At 42.4% G+C, this 22,241-nt stretch overlaps 1 protein-coding gene and 1 pseudogene across 4 annotated transcripts; one reads left to right on the top strand and one right to left on the bottom strand.

The window, feature by feature from the left end:
• Positions 1 to 1,520: 1,520 nt before the first annotated feature.
• On the bottom strand, positions 1,521 to 17,892 carry Fcgr2b (Fc gamma receptor IIb). 4 transcript variants are annotated; one of them, XM_076862736.1, is made up of 8 exons: positions 17,713 to 17,892; positions 13,065 to 13,085; positions 11,117 to 11,371; positions 9,345 to 9,599; positions 8,545 to 8,667; positions 6,862 to 7,002; positions 4,134 to 4,171; positions 1,521 to 4,006 (listed from the first exon to the last, which is right to left on the bottom strand). In XM_076862736.1, exons 1-8 carry the CDS (start codon positions 17,822 to 17,824, stop codon positions 3,926 to 3,928), a joined length of 1,026 nt encoding a protein of 341 aa, XP_076718851.1. In that variant the 5' UTR covers positions 17,825 to 17,892; the 3' UTR covers positions 1,521 to 3,925. The 4 variants fall into 4 exon arrangements, with proteins under 4 accessions (XP_076718851.1, XP_076718853.1, XP_076718852.1 ...); XM_076862738.1 differs by lacking the exon at positions 6,862 to 7,002; XM_076862737.1 differs by lacking the exon at positions 13,065 to 13,085.
• Positions 17,893 to 20,407: 2,515 nt separating this feature from the next.
• On the top strand, positions 20,408 to 21,320 carry LOC143403868 (ADP-ribosylation factor-like protein 2-binding protein pseudogene; annotated as a pseudogene).
• The last annotated feature ends 921 nt before the right edge of the window (positions 21,321 to 22,241 follow it).

The following is a 22,241-nucleotide window of genomic DNA, read 5'->3' as shown; positions in this document are numbered from 1 at the left end:
GAAAAAATTAAAACAGAGTAATAGTAGTGGGGAGGGTGGGCAGGGGAGGGCTTGCTGAAGAGGACATTTGAGAGAGGTAACCAGATTCCACAGAGCATACTCCAGTAAGGCTTTTATTTAAAGGTACAATAAGAGATCTAAGTGTGGGGGCACATGTCTGTATTACCAGCACTCAGGAGGCTGTTTCTCCAGTCTATTCCTCCTCTCCAACATCCTCTTTTTTGGAATTCTAAATTCTAAAGAAAGCCCTCGGAGATAAATTTTCTTCTCCTCAGTTTAAAAGATAACATGTGGCTAGAAAAGCTCTGTGTCTATCTCTGAGGGACTCCTGGGTGGCTAGGGGCTTTACCCTTAGCCAAGATAAACTAAACAAATCCCACTCTTGGCAGTGGGATTTATGTGTGATTTAAACTGAAACTTGACTGACGATCCCTAGGATCAGTTTCTTTACTCATGGTTTTCTTTCTTTTTTGTATAATGACAGGTTTTCAATGAGCCTAAACAATTAGTAGCTGGGCTTGATTGCATGACCAGAGCCATATTGAAAATTCCTCTGGGAACTTCTGCTTTGAGCTCTCCCATAACCAAGATGGTTGTATCCGGACAACAAAGTGCAAATAAAGGTCAGGTGACAACAAGGGACCTTGGAGTACTTGCACTTCTAGGAGTCTTATCTTCCCTATTGTATCTCCCTCCCCACCCCACCCCAACACTGCCACCCTGCTTTTATTTACTTCCTTTTGTTACTGGGAGGCACAACATCCTGCCCAGAGTAGGAAGAGGCTAGGCTCCAGAAACATTTGAAGTCAAAGTGGTAGGAAAATGGGTTTACTCAAAGATAGCTGTGAAGGAAAATCGAAGAAACTTACAGGTTCAAAGTTTCCATATCTGAAAAGCTCTGGGACTAGGAAACCTTTTTAAGTGGGGAAAGGGAGCCAGACAAAGGCATAGACAGAGGTTTATTTAGGAAGGTAGATACACATTCAAGGGAGAATGGGTGAAGCAGCCCTCACTTGGGGTAAGAGTCCAATATTTATAGAAGGGCTGTACTGGGGCTGGACAGGAGGCAGATCCAGGGTGGAGCTGCACAATTTCCTGCCAGTTTTCCTGCACTTGCGTGTTTCCCTTATTTTACAAGAGCACTGGCCACTGGGCCAAGGTTGTGGGCCAGGACGTGGGCCAAGGTTTACAACTGTGTTTTCTGCATCTCAGTGGATTGATTTTGCCTTTCAATGGCTTTGGGGTGTTTCCCCACAAGATTCCATATTTCTCTTTCCTTATTCTATATCTCTATCTCAGTAACACACTTAATTATACTAAGATAAGCAATATTTAAGAATGTTCAACATTTCAAGAGTGTCAAAAAAGGCAACCCTAATATACTTTAGAAAGACATGCACATAAAAGACAATGTGATAATATTATTTGAGCCAGCCATTGTACTTGTAGGAATCTAACCTGCAGAAATATATAAGCAATCAAATGTATCATCTAAGATTGTTATTTATTATAGCATTGTGTATAACCAAGAAAATTATGAAACATTTAAAATATTGGTTAAATAAAATATGGTATGGTATTTGTACTATGGAATATTATATAATCCTTAAAAAGAAAAATACTCCCTTGGGGCTGGGGTTGTGGCTCAGTGGTAGAGCACTCAACTAGCATGTGTGAGGCACTGGGTTTGATCCTCAGCACTGCATATAGAATAAAATGAAGGTCCATCAACAACTAAAACAAAAATTGAAAAAAGAAAATATTTCCTAAGAAAGAATTCCACAATATATTATTAAACAAAATAAGCCAATTGCATAATTGTATGAAAAGTATCATTCCACGTACGGTCTTTTAAGAACTACACATATGTATTATATTACATGTTTAATATATATAAATTCATAATGTAAACCAAAACTTCAACAATGGTCACTTATACAAAGGGGAAGAAGATTACGGGGAGTAAGCACAAAAAGAAACGTTCACTTTTATTCTTTGTATTTCTGTATTATTCGAACGTGTGCTACAATGAGCATGAGTTTTTGCCTCATTGTTTTTTTATTTTTATTTATTTATTTATTTTTTAAAGAGAGAGAGAGAGAGAATTTTAATATTTATTTTTTAGTTTTCGGCGGACACAGCATCTTTGTATGTGGTGCTGAGGATCGAACCCAGGCCGCACGCAAGCCAGGCGAGCGCGCTACCACTTGAGCCACATCCCCAGCCCCTCATTGTTTTTTATGAACATGTAAACATATAAAATGTGAAGCAACTTTAAAAATACATAAACTTATTGTGGCAGACAGAAATGCGGTTTGATATATTAAATGTTAGCATTAATTATTTCTGGTTTGTGGATTTATACATGATATAAAATTTTGTTGCTGATCTGTATTTTAATTTATATAAAAGAATATATTATTAGTATGGTGAAAGAATTTACATATAAATAAAAGGAAAGAAGTTACTACTCTGTAATTTATAAATAAAGAAACAGACCATGTATCTACAAAATTGGGCAAAGAAAATATATGAATAGGAAAATCACAAAAGAAGAAATATAAATGGTTAATAATCTTAAACTCTCTAAATTTTAAAGAATATAATTTGTCATAAAGTAAACCTTTAATAACTCATTAATTGTAATTAATGATTCTTATTATTACAACAATATATGCATAAGAAATCTGATTATGTGACCATAAAAAATGAGTATCACAGAAATCTACGGCCATTCCCAACAAAGTTCAAAATACTGAATGCAAGAACTTTTCACAATGATGCTGTTATATTCCACCAAAAAGGAAGCCTCTTCAAAGGGCACTCACTAAATCCCCGAGAAATCTGGCAGTCACAATTCTAACCTAGGAGGAATGGCTCCTCTGAGGTCAATAGCCCAGCAGGGAGTACCCACTCCTCACAGGGGACTCACCTGAAGTTTGACTTTCTGAAAACTATTGATTACAAAACACAGTGATACTTTTGTTCTACATAGGATAAAAGGGAAGAGGATATGGAATAAGAATAGAAATTGAGTCAGGCACAGTAGCACAGGTCTTTAATCCCAGTGGCTGGGAAGGCTGAGGCAGGAGGATCTCAAGTTCAAAGCCAGCCTCAGCAACTTAGTGAGGCCCTAAGCAACTTAGTGAGAGCCTGTCTCAAAATGAAAAGTAAAAAGAGCTTGAGATGTACCTGAGTGGTTAAGCACTCATGGGTTAAATCCCCAGTACAAAAGGAAAAAAAAAAAAAAAAACAGAAGTTGAGCAGAAAAAAGGTCAGTTTTAACATTCCGAATCCACATTGTCTCCCACATCCTCCCCATTTCTATCTTCCCCAGATTCTTATCATTGAAGAGAAATGGACCCCAGGGAGCTCAGTCTACACTCCCACCAATTGAACCTTGAAAAAGTAAGCAACGTTGTTTTCATAGTATTTCACTATAAAAGTAATACATGATCTCAACAGAGAAATAAGAATGAAAATTATAATCACTGATAATTCCATCACCCTAAAATAATCACTTTTAATATCTTGGTATATGTTGGTCTCTTTTATCATTTTTGATGTCATACATACTTATTTAAGCATTCTCATGTAACCTGTAACATAAGCGTTTTCCATGTTGCTACTATCTCTTAGTGACAGTAATTTTACTAGTGATATTGTGACTGTGTGGACGTATAACCCAAGAGTCTTCATGTTGGGAAGTGCTGAGGCACAGATGGATTCAGTACAGTCAGCCATTGGGGATCATATTTTCTGTTGGTTTCAGGACAAGAAAACTTGAGGCCTCCCAGAGGTAACTCTGGAATAGTCCTCCTGCAGTATTCCCTCCACCTCTCCAAGGGGGATTTAGGCCAGTAGACACCAGATCCTTGCTTCTTTTGATTCTCTTCCCGAAATGCCAGGGGTAAGACAATGGAGACTAAATTCGGTTCTGATAATCTGGCTCTTCCTCTGGAGCTTCCGGGTGCATGAGAAGTGAATAAGTGATTGTGTTCTCAGCCTAGGAAAAGCAGAAACACACAGTGGAGATCCACACGGAGAAGAGGTCATGGGACAAACAACACCAGAAGAGACAGCAGGGGAGAGGGAAGGGACAGAAGGAAAAGGAGGTGGCAGGGGTTACTCACTCCAGTTTTGGCAGCATCCTCAGAGTCAGTGACATTGGCTGTGGGCAAAAAAAAGACAAATTAGCCCAGGCACTGCTGGAGAAGAGGGCTTATTTGTGCAGCTGCCAAGGCTACAAAAGCAAAGCCCAAACTAGACCTGAGTCAAGGACTGCTGACCCCAACTCAGGCCTGTAGACCAAGCCTCATTCACCCACCCTGGCGCATCCCAGACTCAGCGGTCCCCACTGTCCACGCTGGCAAAGGAAAGCAGTCTTTGCACCACATTCTTTTTAGAGAATTGCTGAACTTTCCTGGAAGCAAATCAGGCAGATTTGGGGATCTGAGATATTGGGGAAGAGGTTAGGGGTGTTCAGTATCAGAGTTAAAATTAAGTCCAGATTTTTGAGGGCCACAGGCTTCAAAGAGGGAACACCAAAGCCATTTCTACATTGGCCAAATGCAATGCCTCTTCTTTGGGGACTTTGAAGAATCAGGTACACCATTGCTTCAAAAAGAAAGGAAAAAGTGAGGAAGAAAGAGGAAGGGAAAAAGAAAGGAAAGAAGTCAGAGGAGAAAGGAAAGAAGACAGAAAAAAGAGACAAAAGATAGAAAAAAAGGATGGAGGGAAGGAAATGGAGAAAGAAGATAGGAAGGCAAGAAAGGAGAAAGGGGGAAAGGAAGGAAGGAAGGAAAAGCAAGCAGTAGGCATGCGGCACACTCCTGTGGTCTCAGCAGCTGGGGACTTTGAGGCAGGAGTATTGCAAGTTCAAGGCCAGCCTGGGCAACTCAGTGAGACCCTGTCTCAAAAATAAAAAAAGACTGGGGATGAGGTTTAGTGGTAGAGCACCCCTATGTCCAATCCCCAGTACCACAAAGACAAGAAAAAAAAGGCAAGCAAGGGGCAGGGACAGAACTTTGTCTGATAAATATCCAAATTCCCACCTAACACTTTTCACACTGGAAAAGTGAAATTAGAGCAAAAACATGTGGGAATTTGGATATTTAATAAATAAATTTTAGCTGCAGGGTGAGCTGAACACTGGACCCTCACTCATCTGTTTCCTTATCACTTGTTTGCCTCAAGGCTGAACGCTCAACCCCCACCCTTCTGGTGGAACGGAAACCCACATCTGGACCCTGCCTGGTCTGCCTGAGGGCAGAAGATAACACCCTGAGCAATTACTGTGAGATCCAATCACTGTACGCCAACAAGGCAGCTTGCAGACCCAAAGACCCCACTAGATTTTGACTATAAAAACTCTCTCCTGCTGGGCACCCCTCCCCACTCTCACTCTCGCTTTCTCTCTCTCTTCTCTCTTCCCCCCCCTCCTCTCTCCCTCTTTCTTCTCTTTCTCTGCTTTCTCTTTCTCTCTCTCTCTCCTTCCTTCTCTGTTTATCAGACACCGCCTCAATAAAGATCTCTTGGTCCCTCCAAGTGTTGTGGTCACTTTCCTTTCAAAAAGCAGCCTCAGTAATCTATAAATCATCATTTCCCTGGAAGTTGGGGAGGAGCCTGAGACAATGTCTCTAGTCTCTTCACGCACCCCCTGGACACAAAGAGCCCTTATTTGTTATGTTCCAAATTCTGGAACAAACCACTTTCGGAATTCTCCTTCTATCACATTCCTCAACAATCCCAGCAACTTATTATACCTTTCTGGAAACCATCAGTTCCAGCGCTTGGGCTGCATAGATGCCTCGTGAAATATTTATGCCAGAGTAGACAAAAACCAAACAATCAAGTGGTGAATCCAGCTGTGTTTGGACTTTTTTTCTACATCTGGTTTGGCCTCAGATGTGGACTCAGGCCCACATCCCACGTGGCCTGACCAAGAGACACACAGACCCTACTCAAAGTGCAGCTAGATGAGTAACAGATTGCTCAAGCTCTCAAATCTGTTGGCTCTGCTCTGAGTCATGCTCCAGCCATCTGAGGTGAAATCTTCAAGGGCCTTTTCTTCCTGCCTGTTTTTGCTGTCACAGAAGCTGCAGTGAAAGCTCCAACCTCCTTTGTGCTCTGATTTTAACCACATTCAGGAAGTCTCCTGGAATATTGCTCATTTTACATACATACCTCCACCTGGGCCAGAGGTTGGACGATCACTGACTCTCAAAATGTCAGACCTATAAGGGCCCAGAGGTCACCTAGACCAACCCACTTCCTTTCTCAGTGAGTGACTGAACTCCATCAGGGGGAGTGACGTGCTCAATATTGTATGATGATGATAGAACCAGGCCAATATTTAATAAACTGACGCAAGTGGACATCAGAATCAACCATTGCCCACAAAATAAAACCCACTAATGGCTCTGGTTCCCCCAGAATTTTCTGAAGCCCAGATCTCCTCTTAATATTCCACTAAGAGCTGAGTTTTATCATACCTACAAATTTCTCAACAAATCTAAGCATTTTCCCCAAATCTTCCCCCTCCTTTCCTCTTAGACCCTTACCTCCTTAATCCTATTGGTCTTCATCTTACACCTTCTTACCCCTATTCTTTGCCAACTTTGCCAGATCACGGGAAGATCCAAATATCTCTGATTTCCTGCTCTGCAAATGTTCCCAGATTCCTAGTCCCAGAAATTTGAATGCAGCCCTCCCTTCTCTATCTAAGACAGATGTTCCTTTTCTCTTCTCCAGTGAAACCCTCTTTGGGCCCAGGAGTTAGACTCAGAACTGGCCAAGGGACTTGAGCCCCTGCCCTCCTCCCACTGCCCCCTCCGTCTCCTGTGCTTAGGCTGAACTTACATACGCCACTTGTTGCTGGCTCCGATCCATCTGGCAGCCCTGGGTGGAACATCACTGAGCCCCCAGAGGGAATGCTGTACTCACCTAGTTCCTCAGGGAGGGTGTCTCCCATTTCCCTGTGCTCAGGGTTTCCTGAGAGAGCTAGGAGGGGCACATAGGAGGTTAGTAGGATTATGAGGTGGAACTTTAGTTCTCAGGACCAAGGACCAGGGGAGGATTGGGTTAGAACCAACAGGACCCATCCCTCATATGTCCTCTCCTACCTACTCCCAGCTGCCCTGCCCAGGAACCACTCTGGCTTGTAAAGGCTAGTCAGGGAGCCTTTTAAGCCAACAATCCCATGGGGATTCCTAGGAGTGTCTTCCTTAGGCTTACTCTGCCTTTTAAAAGCATTCCTCTTTTTCTCGGTATCTCAGTACCTCCATATTTATTTATTATCAGTAACTGGGGTCCTGCTATGAATGAAGTGCAAAGTGTTTTGTGAGATATTAGTAGTATTATTTTCTCTTTCTCAGTGGCCTACAGTACCCTTTTCTCTTTCCTTGACCACTATCCTAGCCACAAAATTCCCCATTTCTATATCTTGGCCTCTGTGCCAGGAATGTTCTTCTAGGCCTCTTTGCCTAGCTAATTGCTACCCCCAAACATCACCTCCTCCACTGTGGTAATTGCTCATATATATGTGTCTTCTACTATCTATTAGGCATTGTTATGAGAGCTTAATCCTTATTCATTGTCAAAATAATCCCATGAGGTGGGTCCTATTAGTATCCCCATTTTCCAGATAAGGAAACCGAGGAACAGAAAAGTTGAGCAATTTACCCAAGGTCATATTGCTGCTGAGCTAGCTGTGAGCTAAAATTTGAATCCATGTAGTCTGGTCCCAGTCTGTACCTCAATCACTACAATATAGTGTCTCCCCATGAGAACTTCTCTAACTGCTCCAGAATGGGCTGGCTGCTATAGTTTGAATCTTGAGTGTCTCCCAAAGACCCTTGTGTTAAACCTTTGGTCCCTAGAACAGTGGTACTGGGAGGTGGTGGAACCTTTCAGAGGTGGGCCTAGTGGGAGGTCTACAGTTCATTGGGGGTGTGCCTTTGATTTGCTATAGACACATATTCCCAGTCTCTTCCTTGCTTCTTGCTTTCTGACCACAAGATGTTCCTACTGTGATGTGCTGTCTTGTCACAGGCCCAAAGCAATAGAGTCAACTGATCATAGACCGGAACCTTCAAAACTGTGAGCCAGAATGAACCTCTTACCTTTACAAACTGATTATCTCAGGTATGTCATTATAGTGATAAAGCTGACTAATACACTGGGTTATGGTGCCCCATTTATATCACTATAGAGCCTTTTCATTTCTCTGTCATTGTTCTTACTCCATCTTACAATTATTTATTTGTACTTCTGTCTTCCCCACACTGCTGAGTACTCCTGAAGTCAGGAACTAGACTTCTTTATCTTGGCATCATCTACAGTGTCTAACACAGTGCTTGACACAAAAACAAGTTCATTTGAGCCTTGCTGAATGGATAAATTAATAAATGAATGAATGAATAAAATAGAGCTGTATCTGAATGTTAAGGATTTGCTAGTTCAAATATAGGGGTTCCAGCAACATCTAGGGTTAGGGCCTCTTCTAAGTAGGAACTAATAACAAAATCAAGGAAAACCACAAACCTGAAGTCCGCTTTCGCTTGAGGTAGATCGTGACTACTACAATAGCCACAATGGCTACTACAACAATCCCGATAACCACAGGCAAAATGATCGTTTCCAGTAAAGGGTGGGTCGACTTGAGCCCTAGGGAAAACAGATCTGAGAACATGCTCCCTGTTCTCACTACCACCCTCTCACCCTCCTCCAGCAGGATGGTCCAGTGCCCGTCACCTGAAGCTCTTCTTTGACTAAGTCATCCACAGGTGTAATACTTCACCCCACAACCTCATCCACCCAGAGTTTTTATGGCTGAACTTGGGTCTCCCCCTTATTCAAGTTTCTCCACCAAACTAATAAAGGTATACTAGCGAGTGTCTAAGAGGAGAGGGACAGTGCTCAGGGGCAGTGGGGACAGTGGGCATGAAGCCTCCTACTGTCTAGAACATGCCAGGCCTTCAAGAGGAAATGGTCAAAACATGGGACATGAGAAAAATCGAGATGAACTTCAGCTCTTAGCAATTTCCAGGAGTTTAAGGAACCTCTGTATCAATGAGAGAGCTCTATTTCACTACTATTCTCAGTATGGTACCTATGTTTCAAAGTGGGACGACAGCCTTGTCACTTATCACCCAGGAACTGGGGGGCTCTTAGCTCTGGCTCCTACTCCTTCCCACCGGTTTCAACAAGGCCTCTACAACTCTCTCCTTTGTCTCAGCACCCAACTTTGCTACCATAGCATTTCTCAGATCTCCATGTGGTCTACATGACTTTAACCTAACCCCTGTGCAACCCTTCCCTACATTTTAACAGAGTTCCCATACTTTGGACAGTGATGGTCACAGATTTTGATGAGTAGGGCGTCCTCCCTATACTTCCTCTGCAGGAGTAATCACCACTGTGACTGCGGTTTGCTGACGGGATGGAGAAGTTGGCATTGAAATGGGAAAACTGCTTGGAATTTCCATTCTGGTAGAATGTGATCTTGTTCAGAGGGTTGTTCTTCCAGCTGTGGCACCTCAAAACAATGGTGTCCCCCTCCTGGAACACCAGTTGAGAGGTCTGGAGCAGCAGCCAGTCTGAAAACACACAAAAGGACAACAGGACCCAGGATGTCATGGCTCAACTCTGAGACTCAGACCATCACTACTGGTGGAATATGATGTGCAGAGGGAAGGGCTCAAGTTTGGAATCACGCAGTTTCATCTCTAATTTTGGATTCATTCATTTACGAGCTCTGGATTCTTGGGAAATTTTTAACTCTTCTGGGCCTCAGTTTCCTCATCTGTGCAAACAGGCATTACAACACTATGCATCTAGCAGTTTCTCGTACACAGCCAGTATTCCGAACACACTCATCTTCTCTGTTCTTTCCTGGGAGAAGGCAGCAACAATGTTCTCCTGTCAAGGACACAAGAGACTTGGATATATAGTCCCTTCCCTGGGGGGGGGGGGGGGGAGGAACTCAGTCTGACTGAGAAAAGGACATTTGAGGACAAGGCAGCAGATCCATGTTTCAGAAATAGCAGAAATTCTTAAACCTCCAACCGATGTCAGTTTACTTGATAAATATTAATAAATGTACAGCCTCAGTTCAATAGAATCTCTGAAGGCAGCAGTGTCACAGGTGAATTGTGACCTTGCTGTACATTTTTTGAGGATATTTGGGAATAAGGTAAGGGGAGGTGCCTAATGAAGAGTAACAGTAACAATAGTCATTGTTTGTTTGCTTTTGTGGTACTGGAGGTTAAACCCAGGAGTGCTACACCCAGCCCTTTTTATATTTTATTTTGAGACAGAGTCTTACTAAGTTTCCCAGGCTGGCCTCAAACTTGTGAACCTCTTGCCTCAGCCTCCAGAATTGCTAGGATTACAGGTAAGTGCCACCATGCCGGGCTAGCAATAGATGTTGTGATCACACAGTGGCTCTTTATAGAGAGCCTACGATTTTGTCATTGATCTGTTCAGCAAACATTTATTAAGCCCTGCCCTATCTCAGGTACTGGAAATACACAGATGGAAGGAGACCCAAGGGCACCCAGCACTATGAGAGATACAGAGATCAGGGAAATGATAATTCTCTCCAGAATATAACAAGTGAGGCATTAGTATATGCATTGTTCAGATGAGGAAACTGAAACTTAAGCATTAGATGAATTCATCAGATTTATACAGCTAGTAGTTTCCAGGGTCAGGATTCAGTCATAGTCTGTGTTATTGTTGTTGTTTGCTTGCTTGCTTGCTTTCTAATTTATTTTTGCTCTACCATAAAAAAAATGGAAGGGTTTTTATGATGAAGGGACTTCCTTCTGCTTCTCTCACACCCAACTGTGTGTCTGTGGCTTTTGGCACCCTCTTGCTCAATCAGGACTATTGCAAAAATTAATCATTCATATACACTGAGAAATTTCTTAGGAATTTGGACCTCCACCCGATATACGAAGTAAAAAGGTGGGTGAAAAGGGAAATGACTGGGCAAACAAGCAACTCACGTCGATGTTTCCCAGTAAACAGACCACCTCCCTTTTCCACAAACCTCTGCAGTGTAAGCAGATTCAATCTCTCCAAGGCCCCTCCCTGAACTTCCTCTACTGACCAGAAAATACATCCAGATGCACGGGGTCACTGAGGCTTGTCTGGTCCATTTGACACCGGTACTCCCCATTGTTATTGTTCTTGGCCTTAAACTGGTAGCTGGGCTGAGTCTGGCCTGGGATGAGGCTCCCATTGAGGAACCACTGAGTAGAGTGGTTCTCAGGATTGCGGGTCCCTTGACATTTCAGTGTCACATTGTCTTCCTGCAGCACCTGGATCCATGGGGGCTCAAGTTTCACCACAGCCTTCGGGAGATCTATGGAGGGGCAGAGAGAGGAGACAGTGTGAGCAAAGGGAACCTCAAAAGCCTAAGCAGACTTTGAATCCCAAAGAAGTATCTTTATTCCCATTGGGGGCACCAAGAGTAGAATCAGGCCCAGGAGGCTTTGGCAACTGAAGGCAATTCTTATTACTCATACACCCCACCACCAGGGGCCCAGGGAACTCTCAGGGAACTCAACTGATTCTCAGAAGGAGAGGGCAAGAGGAAAAAGGGAAGCCAGTTGTGGTGGAACATGTCTGTAATCCCACCTACTTAGGAAGCTAAAGCAGGAGGATCACAAACTTGAGGCCAGCCTGGGCAACTTAGCAAGGCCTTGTCTCAAAATAAAGTAAAATATTAAAAGGGCCGGGGGATGTAGCTTAGAGGTAGAGCACCCCTGAGTATAATCCCTATACCAAAAAACAAAAAGGGGGGTCATGGAAAAGGAGAGATGCAGGCAAGGTAAATACCCTAAAAATAAATAAAATGCCAAGAAATATCCTAACAGATTGTTCTATCTATCTATCTATCTTTATCTCTCTGGATGTTCACTTTGCTCCCCTATAAACTGAGGCACATTTGGACACTAGTGATAAATTTTTTCCAAAGCTTCATCTAAACAAGAGGGGACATCTGGCAAGTGGAGATGTCAGACATAAGAGTTAGCGATCAGGTTTCTGTTGCAATCTGATGTCATTCCTTATCTTTAAATAGGAGGTCAGAATGGCCAGGTCTCATACTCAAGCATATAGGAGTTTCTGTGATCTCAGAAGAATAAAGTGAGGAAGAAAAGCTGGAGGGTCAGTCCTGGGGGCAGGAGGAGGTTGAATGTACAGATGAAGAATTACCTGGCAGAGGACACTCCGACAAAGCTCTCTCTGTCAAGAGAACAGGCCTTGAAGCCCTCAGATCCACTCAAAGTAAAGAATTTATCAACATGGGACAATCTCTGCATATCATATTATTCTGTATGTCCTTGAATTTTATTTGGAGAGAGGAAACTTGTTTTCTAATGAGATTTTTAAAAGAAAAATTATATTTTGATATAATGCATAATAACTACACATATTTATGGAGTACATGTGATACTTTAATACATATATACAATGGATAATGATCAGATCAGAGTAATTGACATATCCATCACTTCAAACATTCATTTCTTTGTGTTGGAAACATTCAAAATCCTTTCAACTAGTTTTGAAATACACAACTAATCATTGCTAACCATAGTTTCCTTTCTGTGTTATGAAACCCTAGAAATTATTTCTCCTATCTAACCATACTTTCTAACTGTATCTCAATACCCATTAAATATCCTCTCTCCATTCTACCCCCTCTCTTATCCTTCCCAGGTTCTGGGAAGTAACTACAATTCTACTCTACTTCTTTAAGATCAACTTTTAAGAAATTCTTGAGTTTTTTGTTTTGTTTTGTTTTTTAGTTGAGAGAGGACAAAATTTATATTTTCTGTGACAATGTTTGTAACATCTCACAGTAATAGAACCAGAAGGGTTGAAGCACCCACCCCCCTTCCTCCTTGGAGAGAAGAAGTAGGGACAGGGCATCTCTGGGAGCGATGACCCTTTCCTGGCCCTGACCTGGTATGGAAGTTGGTTGTTGGTCTATTCAGAGTGCCTCCAGGTAGAACATTGGGGCAGGGAGAGAATGTAGGTAGAGTACTTACCAGGTATCCCAGCAACAGGAGCTGTAAGAAAGAAAGCAAAGATCAACCAGGACCTGAACCCCTACACCGAACAGCCTGCCCAGAGTTCTTTCACCCTCAGTCCAACCCTCAGCCCACACATCCCTAGATGCATTTTCAAAAGTACTGAGAGCTCCCTCCCCCATAACAGAAAGAAAAGAAGGAAGGAAGGAAGGAAGGAAGGAAGGAAGGAAGGAGATACAAATCATTGTCTTATTTATTTATTTATTTATTTTTACATCATTGTTTGGCTTAACACTTGGCTGATTAAAATAAAAATACAACAGTAATCCCAGGCAGGAAGATGACAAGTTGGAAGCCACCCTCAGCAACTTAGCAAGATCCTTTCTTAAAATAAAGAAGAAAAAAGGAGTGGGGGTGTAGCTCAGTGGTACAGCCTTCACTGTGTTCAATCCTCAATAGTGCAAAATATAAATAAATAAATTTGAAAAATAAAACAAAGTAAAAATGCCTCTGGAAAGTTCCCTGTTGGACTTTACATATGATTTATGCTTCTGTGAAAATGATTTTGCCAGTCTATCTGTTCTTTTGCAAGGAGTATATAGAGATTACATATTGTCCATGATCATTGTAGAAAAATGGAAAATAGGCATGATAAAAATATTATTACCTTGGCAATATACCCTGTGGAATTTTCCCCATGAAAACATACACATATGTTTACATACAGACAAACATAAATAGTAAATGAGAAAATAAACTATTTAAAAAGTATTCTCTTACCTAATTTTTCACTAAGCAATATAAAATCCACTACATTAATCTGTCTTCATATTGATTTCTTCTTCTTTTTTTTTTTTTTTTTTGATAGTACTAGAGATTGAACATGGTAGGCAAGTGCTTTACCACTGGTGCTATTGAGCTGCACTCCCAGTCCTTTTTATTTTATTTTGAGGAAGAGTCTCATTAAGTTGCCCAGGCTGGCCTAAAACTTGTGATCCGCCTGCCTCAACCTCCCCTGAAGCTGAAATTATAGACATGCACCACCATGCTAAGTCTATGTTGTCATTTTTAACAATTGCATTCTGTCCTACTATTTGGGTCTCCAATGATTTATTTTACATTTCTGCTGCTTGATAATTAAACCTTCCAGATTCTTGCTATTAGGCAAATCTGAAAGGAGAAAGAGTGTGCAAAAAGACACCAGATCTGTGTTTTCATGTGCAGGCATGTGGAATGACACTGGGTTAGGGAAAGAACTTCCCAATTGGAGGCAAAGTAGGGGCCAGAAAGGGCCAGGAAAACTGAATGGAAGTGGATTTGTGGGCACCATCGTTGAGTGAAGGAGCCAAGCAGGGTCCTTAGATGAATTAGAGCCCAATGCCTATGCCTGTGTAGGGCATGTTTATGTGTCCATCTGTTTCAGAGGGGTTTCCTCTTGTATTTGGACTGAGAGAAACTCAAGAGGCTTTCAAAATATGTGTGTACTTTCAGGGACAAACACATGGAACGTAAGTGAAGCAGAAGCAAGGAACCAGAAACGGGCACTGTGGAGAGTTGGCCTGGGAGTTTGGAGAACCAGATGCTGGTCCTGATGTTACTACATCTCTAATATGTACACTTAGACCCACTGTGCTGTTCCTTTGCAATCCAAAGCTAATCAACAAAACTGCATTGAATCCCTCCTGTCCCACAATTCATCCTGAGTTCACCTAAAGTTCACCTGAAAGATCTTAATTCCCTGTCCCCCACTGAAACCAACAGTCTAATGGTGGAGATAAGCATATGTATAATTTAATGTAAAAGATACTGCTTCATGACATTGGAGGAGTGTGGATAAAATACTATGGAGGTTCAGAGGAGAAAAAGATCCTAAGACTTGGCAGAATTTGGAGTTGGTAAGAAGGAGAATCCCACAGAGGAGCTCATAATCATCATGTACATTCAAGGATTGATAGGATTTTGACATGTAGAGAGAGGAGATATTATTCTATGGGAAGGACTGGGAGGTAATTGGCAAAATTTCTAGAACATTCCAAGCCAATTTCTACTTCATTTCTTGTCTCTGTCAAAGCACTTCTGATAATGAGGAACAAAGCTAAAAATCTAGGTAGGAACATACTTTGGAGGGCTCCGAATGCCAAAAGATGTGGCAATGGGTAAAAGCACAGAAAGAGTTTAAATGTTGACTTTGCCACTGCCAAGTGACCTTGAACAAAATGACTTTCAGTTTCCTTGCTTGTAAAGGAGAGAATGACAGTGGCACCTACTTCATTGGGTTATTATAAGGATTAAATAAGAGGATAATCCAGATAAGACTTGACATACAGTAAAAGTTAATTTATATTTATTTTAAACTTACTGTATGTCAAGTCTTATCTGGATTATCCTCTTATTTAATCCTTATAATAACCCAATGCTTCAATCACGACCTCCTCTCCTTCCACTTCATCTGCTCAAGTACAGCTCCCATAATCATCTTGACCTCATCAAAGATCCCAAAGCATTTACTCTACCACTCTATTCCTAACCCACACTTGCCTATATCTCCCCCATCTAGCTTAGATGTGATGATTCATCATTATAATAATCTCATTGCAAATCCCCTCAAATCCCTTGCACTTTTCTGTCTCAATCAAATGCACATGTATTTTCCATATATTTATTTGTTCAGTTGGTTTGACAGTAGGAAATAAAGAAGAGGGTACAGATCTCAGAGAAAGAACAGAGAAGTTGGCACCTAATAAGATGATATAAGTGGATGACATAAATGGATGACCAGGAAAAAGGTGGCTGTGCTCATTCACATATAAATATTAGAAGGATATAAATATTTATAAGAGGAAGATGACAAGTTGGATTTTTAATATATTTTGTTTCTGAGCTCTCAAACATTCAGAGATATCCAATTAACAGAATATGAAATTATATAAAATTATATAAATTATATAATTATATAAATTGTATATGTGCATATATAAAAGTAAACAAGAGAAATAGGAAAGAGAAAGATCTTATACTTTAGGTCAGCAAAACTGTCTTATCATGTTCACTGATAAGTCCCCAAGTCCTAGAATAGTGCCTGCCACATAGAATTAACATGAGGTTTAAACAAGGCAGTCTGAGAATTAGCAGAAGCAAAGGTGTTATAAATGAAGTACATTCACACATTGCCTGGCTGTAGAGGAGAATCTATTGTAGGCACAATGAGGAACATGGTTAAGAAGGGTAGAATCGGAGCTTTCCCAGTAGGCAATGGACCAACACTGAAGGCTTGAAGATGCTGTGACTTCATCATAAAACATGAAAGGACGAGAGGGGAGTCAGGAGCAATCAAGACACAACAAAAGGTGATATAAAATTGTCATCAAGTGGTGCTGGAGATATAGCTCAGTTGGCAGAATGCTTGCCTCACATGCACAAGGCCCTGGGTTCAATCCCCAGCACCACAAAAAAAAAAAAAAAAAAAATGTCATCAAGTAATGATGAGATGATGACCTAAACATGGATTACCAGAAAAGAATGAAAAAGATAAGAGTAGATACTCAGTGATTTAGCAAAAGGCAAATGGAAGAAAACACTAAAAATCTTTCCCAAGAGTCCTGCCCAGCTTACTGGCACTATTAGCACAAAACAGAAGCACATCACCTCTCTAGGTCAACCTCCCCACATAATAAATGAGGGGATTCAGAGCTCACCTTACATCTATTCTAAAGTAATCCACTCAAGGGGAAATTCTTTCTCTTTACCTCTGCCTCCTGTAGCCCTATATCCTCCAGCATTGAGAGCTGAGCTCTCCTAGAGCTGACTGGATTTCATTAACAGTCATAGCAGTAACTCGGGGGAGCTGCCCTTATGTGTTTAGGGTTGAAGCCCTAGGAATTGAGCTAGAGGAAACAGTTCTGCCATTAGGGGTCCCTAGGGCTTCCCCTAGGCTCTTACAACCACTTAGCACCATCACTTCCTGTCCCCTGGTCCACACCTGAGAATATGATCAGAAAATGGTCTTCTCACCTGGCTTAGCACACTATCAGAGCTAGGACCCACACTATGGTCTATGCAGCACCATGGTCTATGCAGTGACAGGAGGCATTACTGATTCCAGAATTGCCCAGTTTTGTGGATTCTCTGAGCCCTGGTTCCCTGGATAACCCAGATCCACCTATGCTTCTGCCCAGGGGGTCTCCTTTTGTGTTAAGAAAATGGGCTTTTGCCACATTTTGAGGTGAGGAGAGTGGCCATTGTCACCCCACAAAATGCATCTTAGAGCCTCCTTCACACCCATCTAAGGTAGCATTAGCTTAAGATTTAGTCCTGTGTAAAACACAAATTTAAAGGGAAATACTATAGCCATTCATTTGCCATTCAGGTAGGCATAGGTCACTATATTTCCTTGGGCAGATTCTGATGTTGGGGATGGCAGAGCATTGGGGGCCCAGTGAAACTGCCTAAAACATAGTTAAGAAAAAAAAAAATAGATCAACCAGAAAAAAAAAAAAAAAGAACCTTGCCAACTTTGATTTTCTAAGGGTTGTTAGAGTTTGATCTACTTGCCTCCGTGCACCTGATTTTCCCAACATGCTTCCCATGTCACTATCATCTCCTATCCAAGCTCAGTCCCATCCCAGGTATTCCTGTTCTTGTCTCCCTTCTGTGAGTCCGGACTCACCCAGAAATAGCACAGCTGTCCACAGTAGCACAGTGTCCAGAGTCTGTGACGGCTTGGAGTCAGCCCAGTCATTCCCAGTGGCAAGAAGAGGTAGGAACAAGGGGACTCCCATCACCCCCTAGAATAAGTTGGTTCCAACAGCACAGGCTTCTCTCCAGGTTTGGCAAATTCCAACAGAGGACAAACCAATTCTGAAGTTCAAAAGAGGAAGTGAAAAGAAACGGTCTATTTAGTCCAAGGCTCCTCCCCTTCCACCCTCTTTCTTTTCAACTGTTCCCTCCCAGAAGATTCAGGCTTTCCCAGAATGAGTCTAGATCAGTTCAAGTCACCGAAATTTTAGAAAATGGGAAGCAACTTCCTTTTTCTGGGGCAATAGCTGGCCTGGGCCTTTGAGAGAAAGAGGGAAATGGCCTCCCTAACTCGGCTTAGAACTTCTTAACCTCAGTCCCCATCCTCCTCAGAAAAGATAATTGAGAAGAATATACAGGCAAATTCTGGTGCCTCTTCCATTTGGAGATCCAGATACTAAAATCTGGACTCTTCCCCAAACTGACCATAGGGTCTTGAGATCACCAACCATCATTTGATATTTCTCTGTTAGAATTCCTGAGTCACTTTTGGGTTGCGGAAAGAGAGTAGGGGTAGGATGACCACACCCATCCTCATTATTTTCCTCCTATATTTGTTCATTTATTCATTTAATGAACATCCCAATAAATATCTACTGAGCATCAGTTTGGGCCCTGGTTCTTTATCCTGGTCATTTCTCTCATCACTGTTCTCACCACTGTAGCATGCTGATGATAAGTCCAAGTTAGAATTCCAGATAGCTTCTCAGAGCTTCAGGTTCTGGATCTGTTAAAAAAAAAAAAAATGAAGATCATCATACTTATCAATTCAAGCAGAGTTTTTTAACCTCAGTGTTAATGACACTTTGCACCAAATAATTCTTGTTGTGATGACCTGCCCTGTATATGTAGGATGTTCAGCAGCATCTCTGGTCTCTACTCATTAGATGCCACTGGTTTCCCCCACTTGTTAAGAAAGAAAAATGACTCAAGATGTTGGCAAATGTTTCCTGGGGTTTGTGTGTGGGAGGAATTACCCCTGGTTGAGAATCAGTGAGCTCAAGATTTTTAGAAAATAAAAGAATATGAGTCGGCTGGGATGCAGCTCAATGGTAGAGTACTTTCCTAGCATGTGTAAAGCTCTGGGTTTGATCTCTAGTACCAGTACAGAGAGAGAGAGAGAGAGAGAGAGAGAGAGAGAGAGAGAAGAGAGGGGGAGGAAGAAAGAATATGAATGTGCTTGTTATATCATGGGTGTCTAATGAATATTACTTATTTTTTCTTGTTTTCTGTCATCATCCTCCTTTGTTTACCCTTAACATCCTCAGAACATGAGATAATTGTGGGATCTGTCTTGGGGTCCTCTCCTGTGGCCTCTCTCCCAAATGCTCTTTCAGGAAGCCAGCTGTAATACTCAAGGAAGTGACATTGTAAAACCTTCTCACGCTCTGTGGTCTTCAGAAACTTTCAGCAGCCCCACCCTCTCTGTCACATGCTTTTACGACTGGCACCATCTTATTCACTAACCCCCTTCAGCTCTTGTTGGGATAAACACCAGTCAGTGCCTAGGAAGCCCTGTTGTTCCTGGTGATAAGATAAGAAGGACTTCCAAGAATGTGGTTATATGCAAAAGGAGAATGGAAACTGGTCACTTCCCTGGTCTCCAGTCTTTAGGTGGGGATCAAAGCAGAGTGTCCTTTGTTCTAAAGGAATGTACTCATAAAACATGTGAAGAAATCTGTCTGTGCGGTAGACACACAACCTATTCTGCATACATTCCCTCTTCTTGTAGGTGAGGTGTGGCCCTCCATATTGTCACGTCTGCTACCACTGAGGAGTTCACAAGTAAAAAAAATGTCCAAACCTCTCCACTGAGTCCTCTAAGTTCTTTCTTTGGGATAACTAAATCTGCTGGAGCTTTTTCAGCTCTGGTACTAAACAATCCTTAACCAATTTTTAGGTAAAAATGATATTTTTACCAGTGAAGAAAGGTCAGTGGGCTGATATCAATACTTGACAAATATCATTAAAGGGATGGAGACATAGCTCTTTGGTAGAACACTTGCCTAGCAAGTGTGAGACCCTGGGTTCCCTATTACCACACACACACACACACACACACACACACACACAAATTAGAAATGAAAGCTACCTATAGCTAACAACTAGATATAGTTAACACACCCTAAGAAACAAATACAATACTTAATATGAAGCATATGCACACTTATTTTTGAGGAGACATTAAACTTATATTATCTCTAATTTTACAATCATCCCAGAAGATAAATATTATCATTGTCATTTACACCTAAAGAAACTTAGCGAACCGACGTCTGGACCCGAGGCGGCCGAGGCGGCGGCGGCGCGCGGAGCGGCCTCGCTGGGCGAAGTGGCCCGGCTGGCGCTAGGCCGCAGCCAGGAGCCGGAGGCCGGGCCTCGCGCGTAAGCGCTGAGCCGGCTGAGCCCCCTGCCTGGGCCTGGGCCGCGAGGCCTCCGGCGGGCCGCCGTTCCCTCGATGCGGGTCTGGGCTCCGCGGAGCAGGACGGAGGCTGGGCCCGGGCCGCGGGCAGGATAGGAGGCCAACAGGCCCGCTCGCCAGCGCAGGTGGATGGGGCGCCGCGGCGATGGACGCCCTAGAGGAAGAGAGCCTCGCGCTGTCCTTCTCCTCTGCATCCGGTGCAGAATTTGATGCTGTGGTTGGATATCTAGGGGACATTATCATGGATGACGAGTTCCAATTATTACAGAGAAACTTCATGGACAAGTACCACCAGGAGTTTGAAGATACAGAAGAGAATAAACTCATCTGCACACCCATTTTTAACGAATATATTTCTCTGGTGGAAAAATACATTGAAGAACAGCTGCTGGAGCGGATTCCTGGATTTAACATGGCGGCTTTCACCACTCCATGACAGCACCATAAAGATGAAGTGGCTGGTGACATATTTGACATGCTGCTCACATTTACAGATTTTCTGGCTTTTAAAGAAATGTTTCTGGACTACAGAGCAGAAAAGGAAGGCCGGGGACTGGACTTAAGCAGTGGCTTCGTGGTGACTTCATTGTGCAAATCATCCTCTATGCCAGCTTCCCAGAACAATTTGAGGCACTAGGTCCCATCTCCAGGCAATGAACAGGAACATTCTGGATGTCACCAGTCTGACAGACTCAGAGAGACCACAGCTAATGACGACAGAAGAGTCCATCTCAGAAAAACTCTGTTCTACAGCCCTTGGTTTGTGTTAAGTGTTGACAGGTCAGAAAAAACATGACCGGACCTTTGGACCCACTTCTCCTGACAAGCCGTTTTGTATTAGTGTTCTTCCCCTCCCCACTAGTCACCTCTCAGGTGCTTGGGTCAGGCCCCTCTGATCAGGCCCAGGTCAGCCATTCCACCTGGGAGCCCTTCCCTGGTACATGTTGGTGTGCATAACCACAACCATGAACCCTCCTCTTCCCAGCAGGCTTTGCATGAGTCCTTTGTGCACTCACTGCTCTTTTTTACATGGGACATAGTTTCAGTCCTTCACCCTCAATGGGTTTTTTTTTTTTGTTTGTTTGGGAGTATTTATCTAGGGAGCTACTGGAGCCAGCTGCCTGTCCTGCGATTTCTGTGTCTCCTCTGATCACAGCTTGTGCTGGCTATGGGGTCAACCAAGAGAGATGTCCTTTACCTAAAAGCTACGTGTGAAAGTCAACTCCCAGTCTTAACATACATGGTCCTTGTAACACTGTCTTCTGTTGGTCCTGATATAGTCCCACTGTTTCTAGAAGTCTCTTTCAAGCATTATTTTTGAAAAAATATTTTTATAGATGAATACTCAGGCAAACTTAGTGGATATGATCTTGGAACTTCCATGATTATCCACCTAAAGATCAAAGTATTATATGCTATGTGCTTTTTAGTCATTATTGCTGTAAAGATATGCTTTTCATGTTGGTGTACCTGTTTCAGCAGCACCAGAGAATGTCTGCTGTGTGCTGGAACAGGCTGAAGCAACCCCGCGTCATGGCATGTCAGGTGTGTTGTGCATGTTGGCTTAAAACCCTTTCTGTGTAAGCCAGTTGTTTGGTTTTTTTATTAGGGTAGGTAAAGACTCTGCGATTTCTTCTTCCCGTCATAATCTCCTGCCAAGATGGTGTTCACTGGTCTAGCTCAGCATGAGGAGGAGGCAGTGGACAGCTTTACTGTTCGTGTGTCAGCTTTGGTTTACTACATTGTTTAGTTCTGACAGAGAACTTATGTGTGTCACATCCCTGGAAAGAAGGAAAAAACAGTTCAGTTCCCCTGTGTATTTTTTTTATTTTACTTTTTATAGTGAAAATAAGAATCTGTGCTGACTTTTCACTTATCTTCTGGTTTTAAAGGATGAGCTATAAGCTATGTGTTTTTCTGTACTAATGTGTCATTTATTACTTTTTGTACCATGAGTAAAATTTGAGGTGTTTTGCAAG

Source organism: Callospermophilus lateralis, chromosome 7 (assembly GCF_048772815.1).
Source record: "Callospermophilus lateralis isolate mCalLat2 chromosome 7, mCalLat2.hap1, whole genome shotgun sequence".
Lineage (NCBI taxonomy): Eukaryota > Metazoa > Chordata > Mammalia > Rodentia > Sciuridae > Callospermophilus > Callospermophilus lateralis.
Note: the sequence above shows the minus strand (reverse complement) of the source record. Positions and strands in the feature narration are given on the sequence as shown.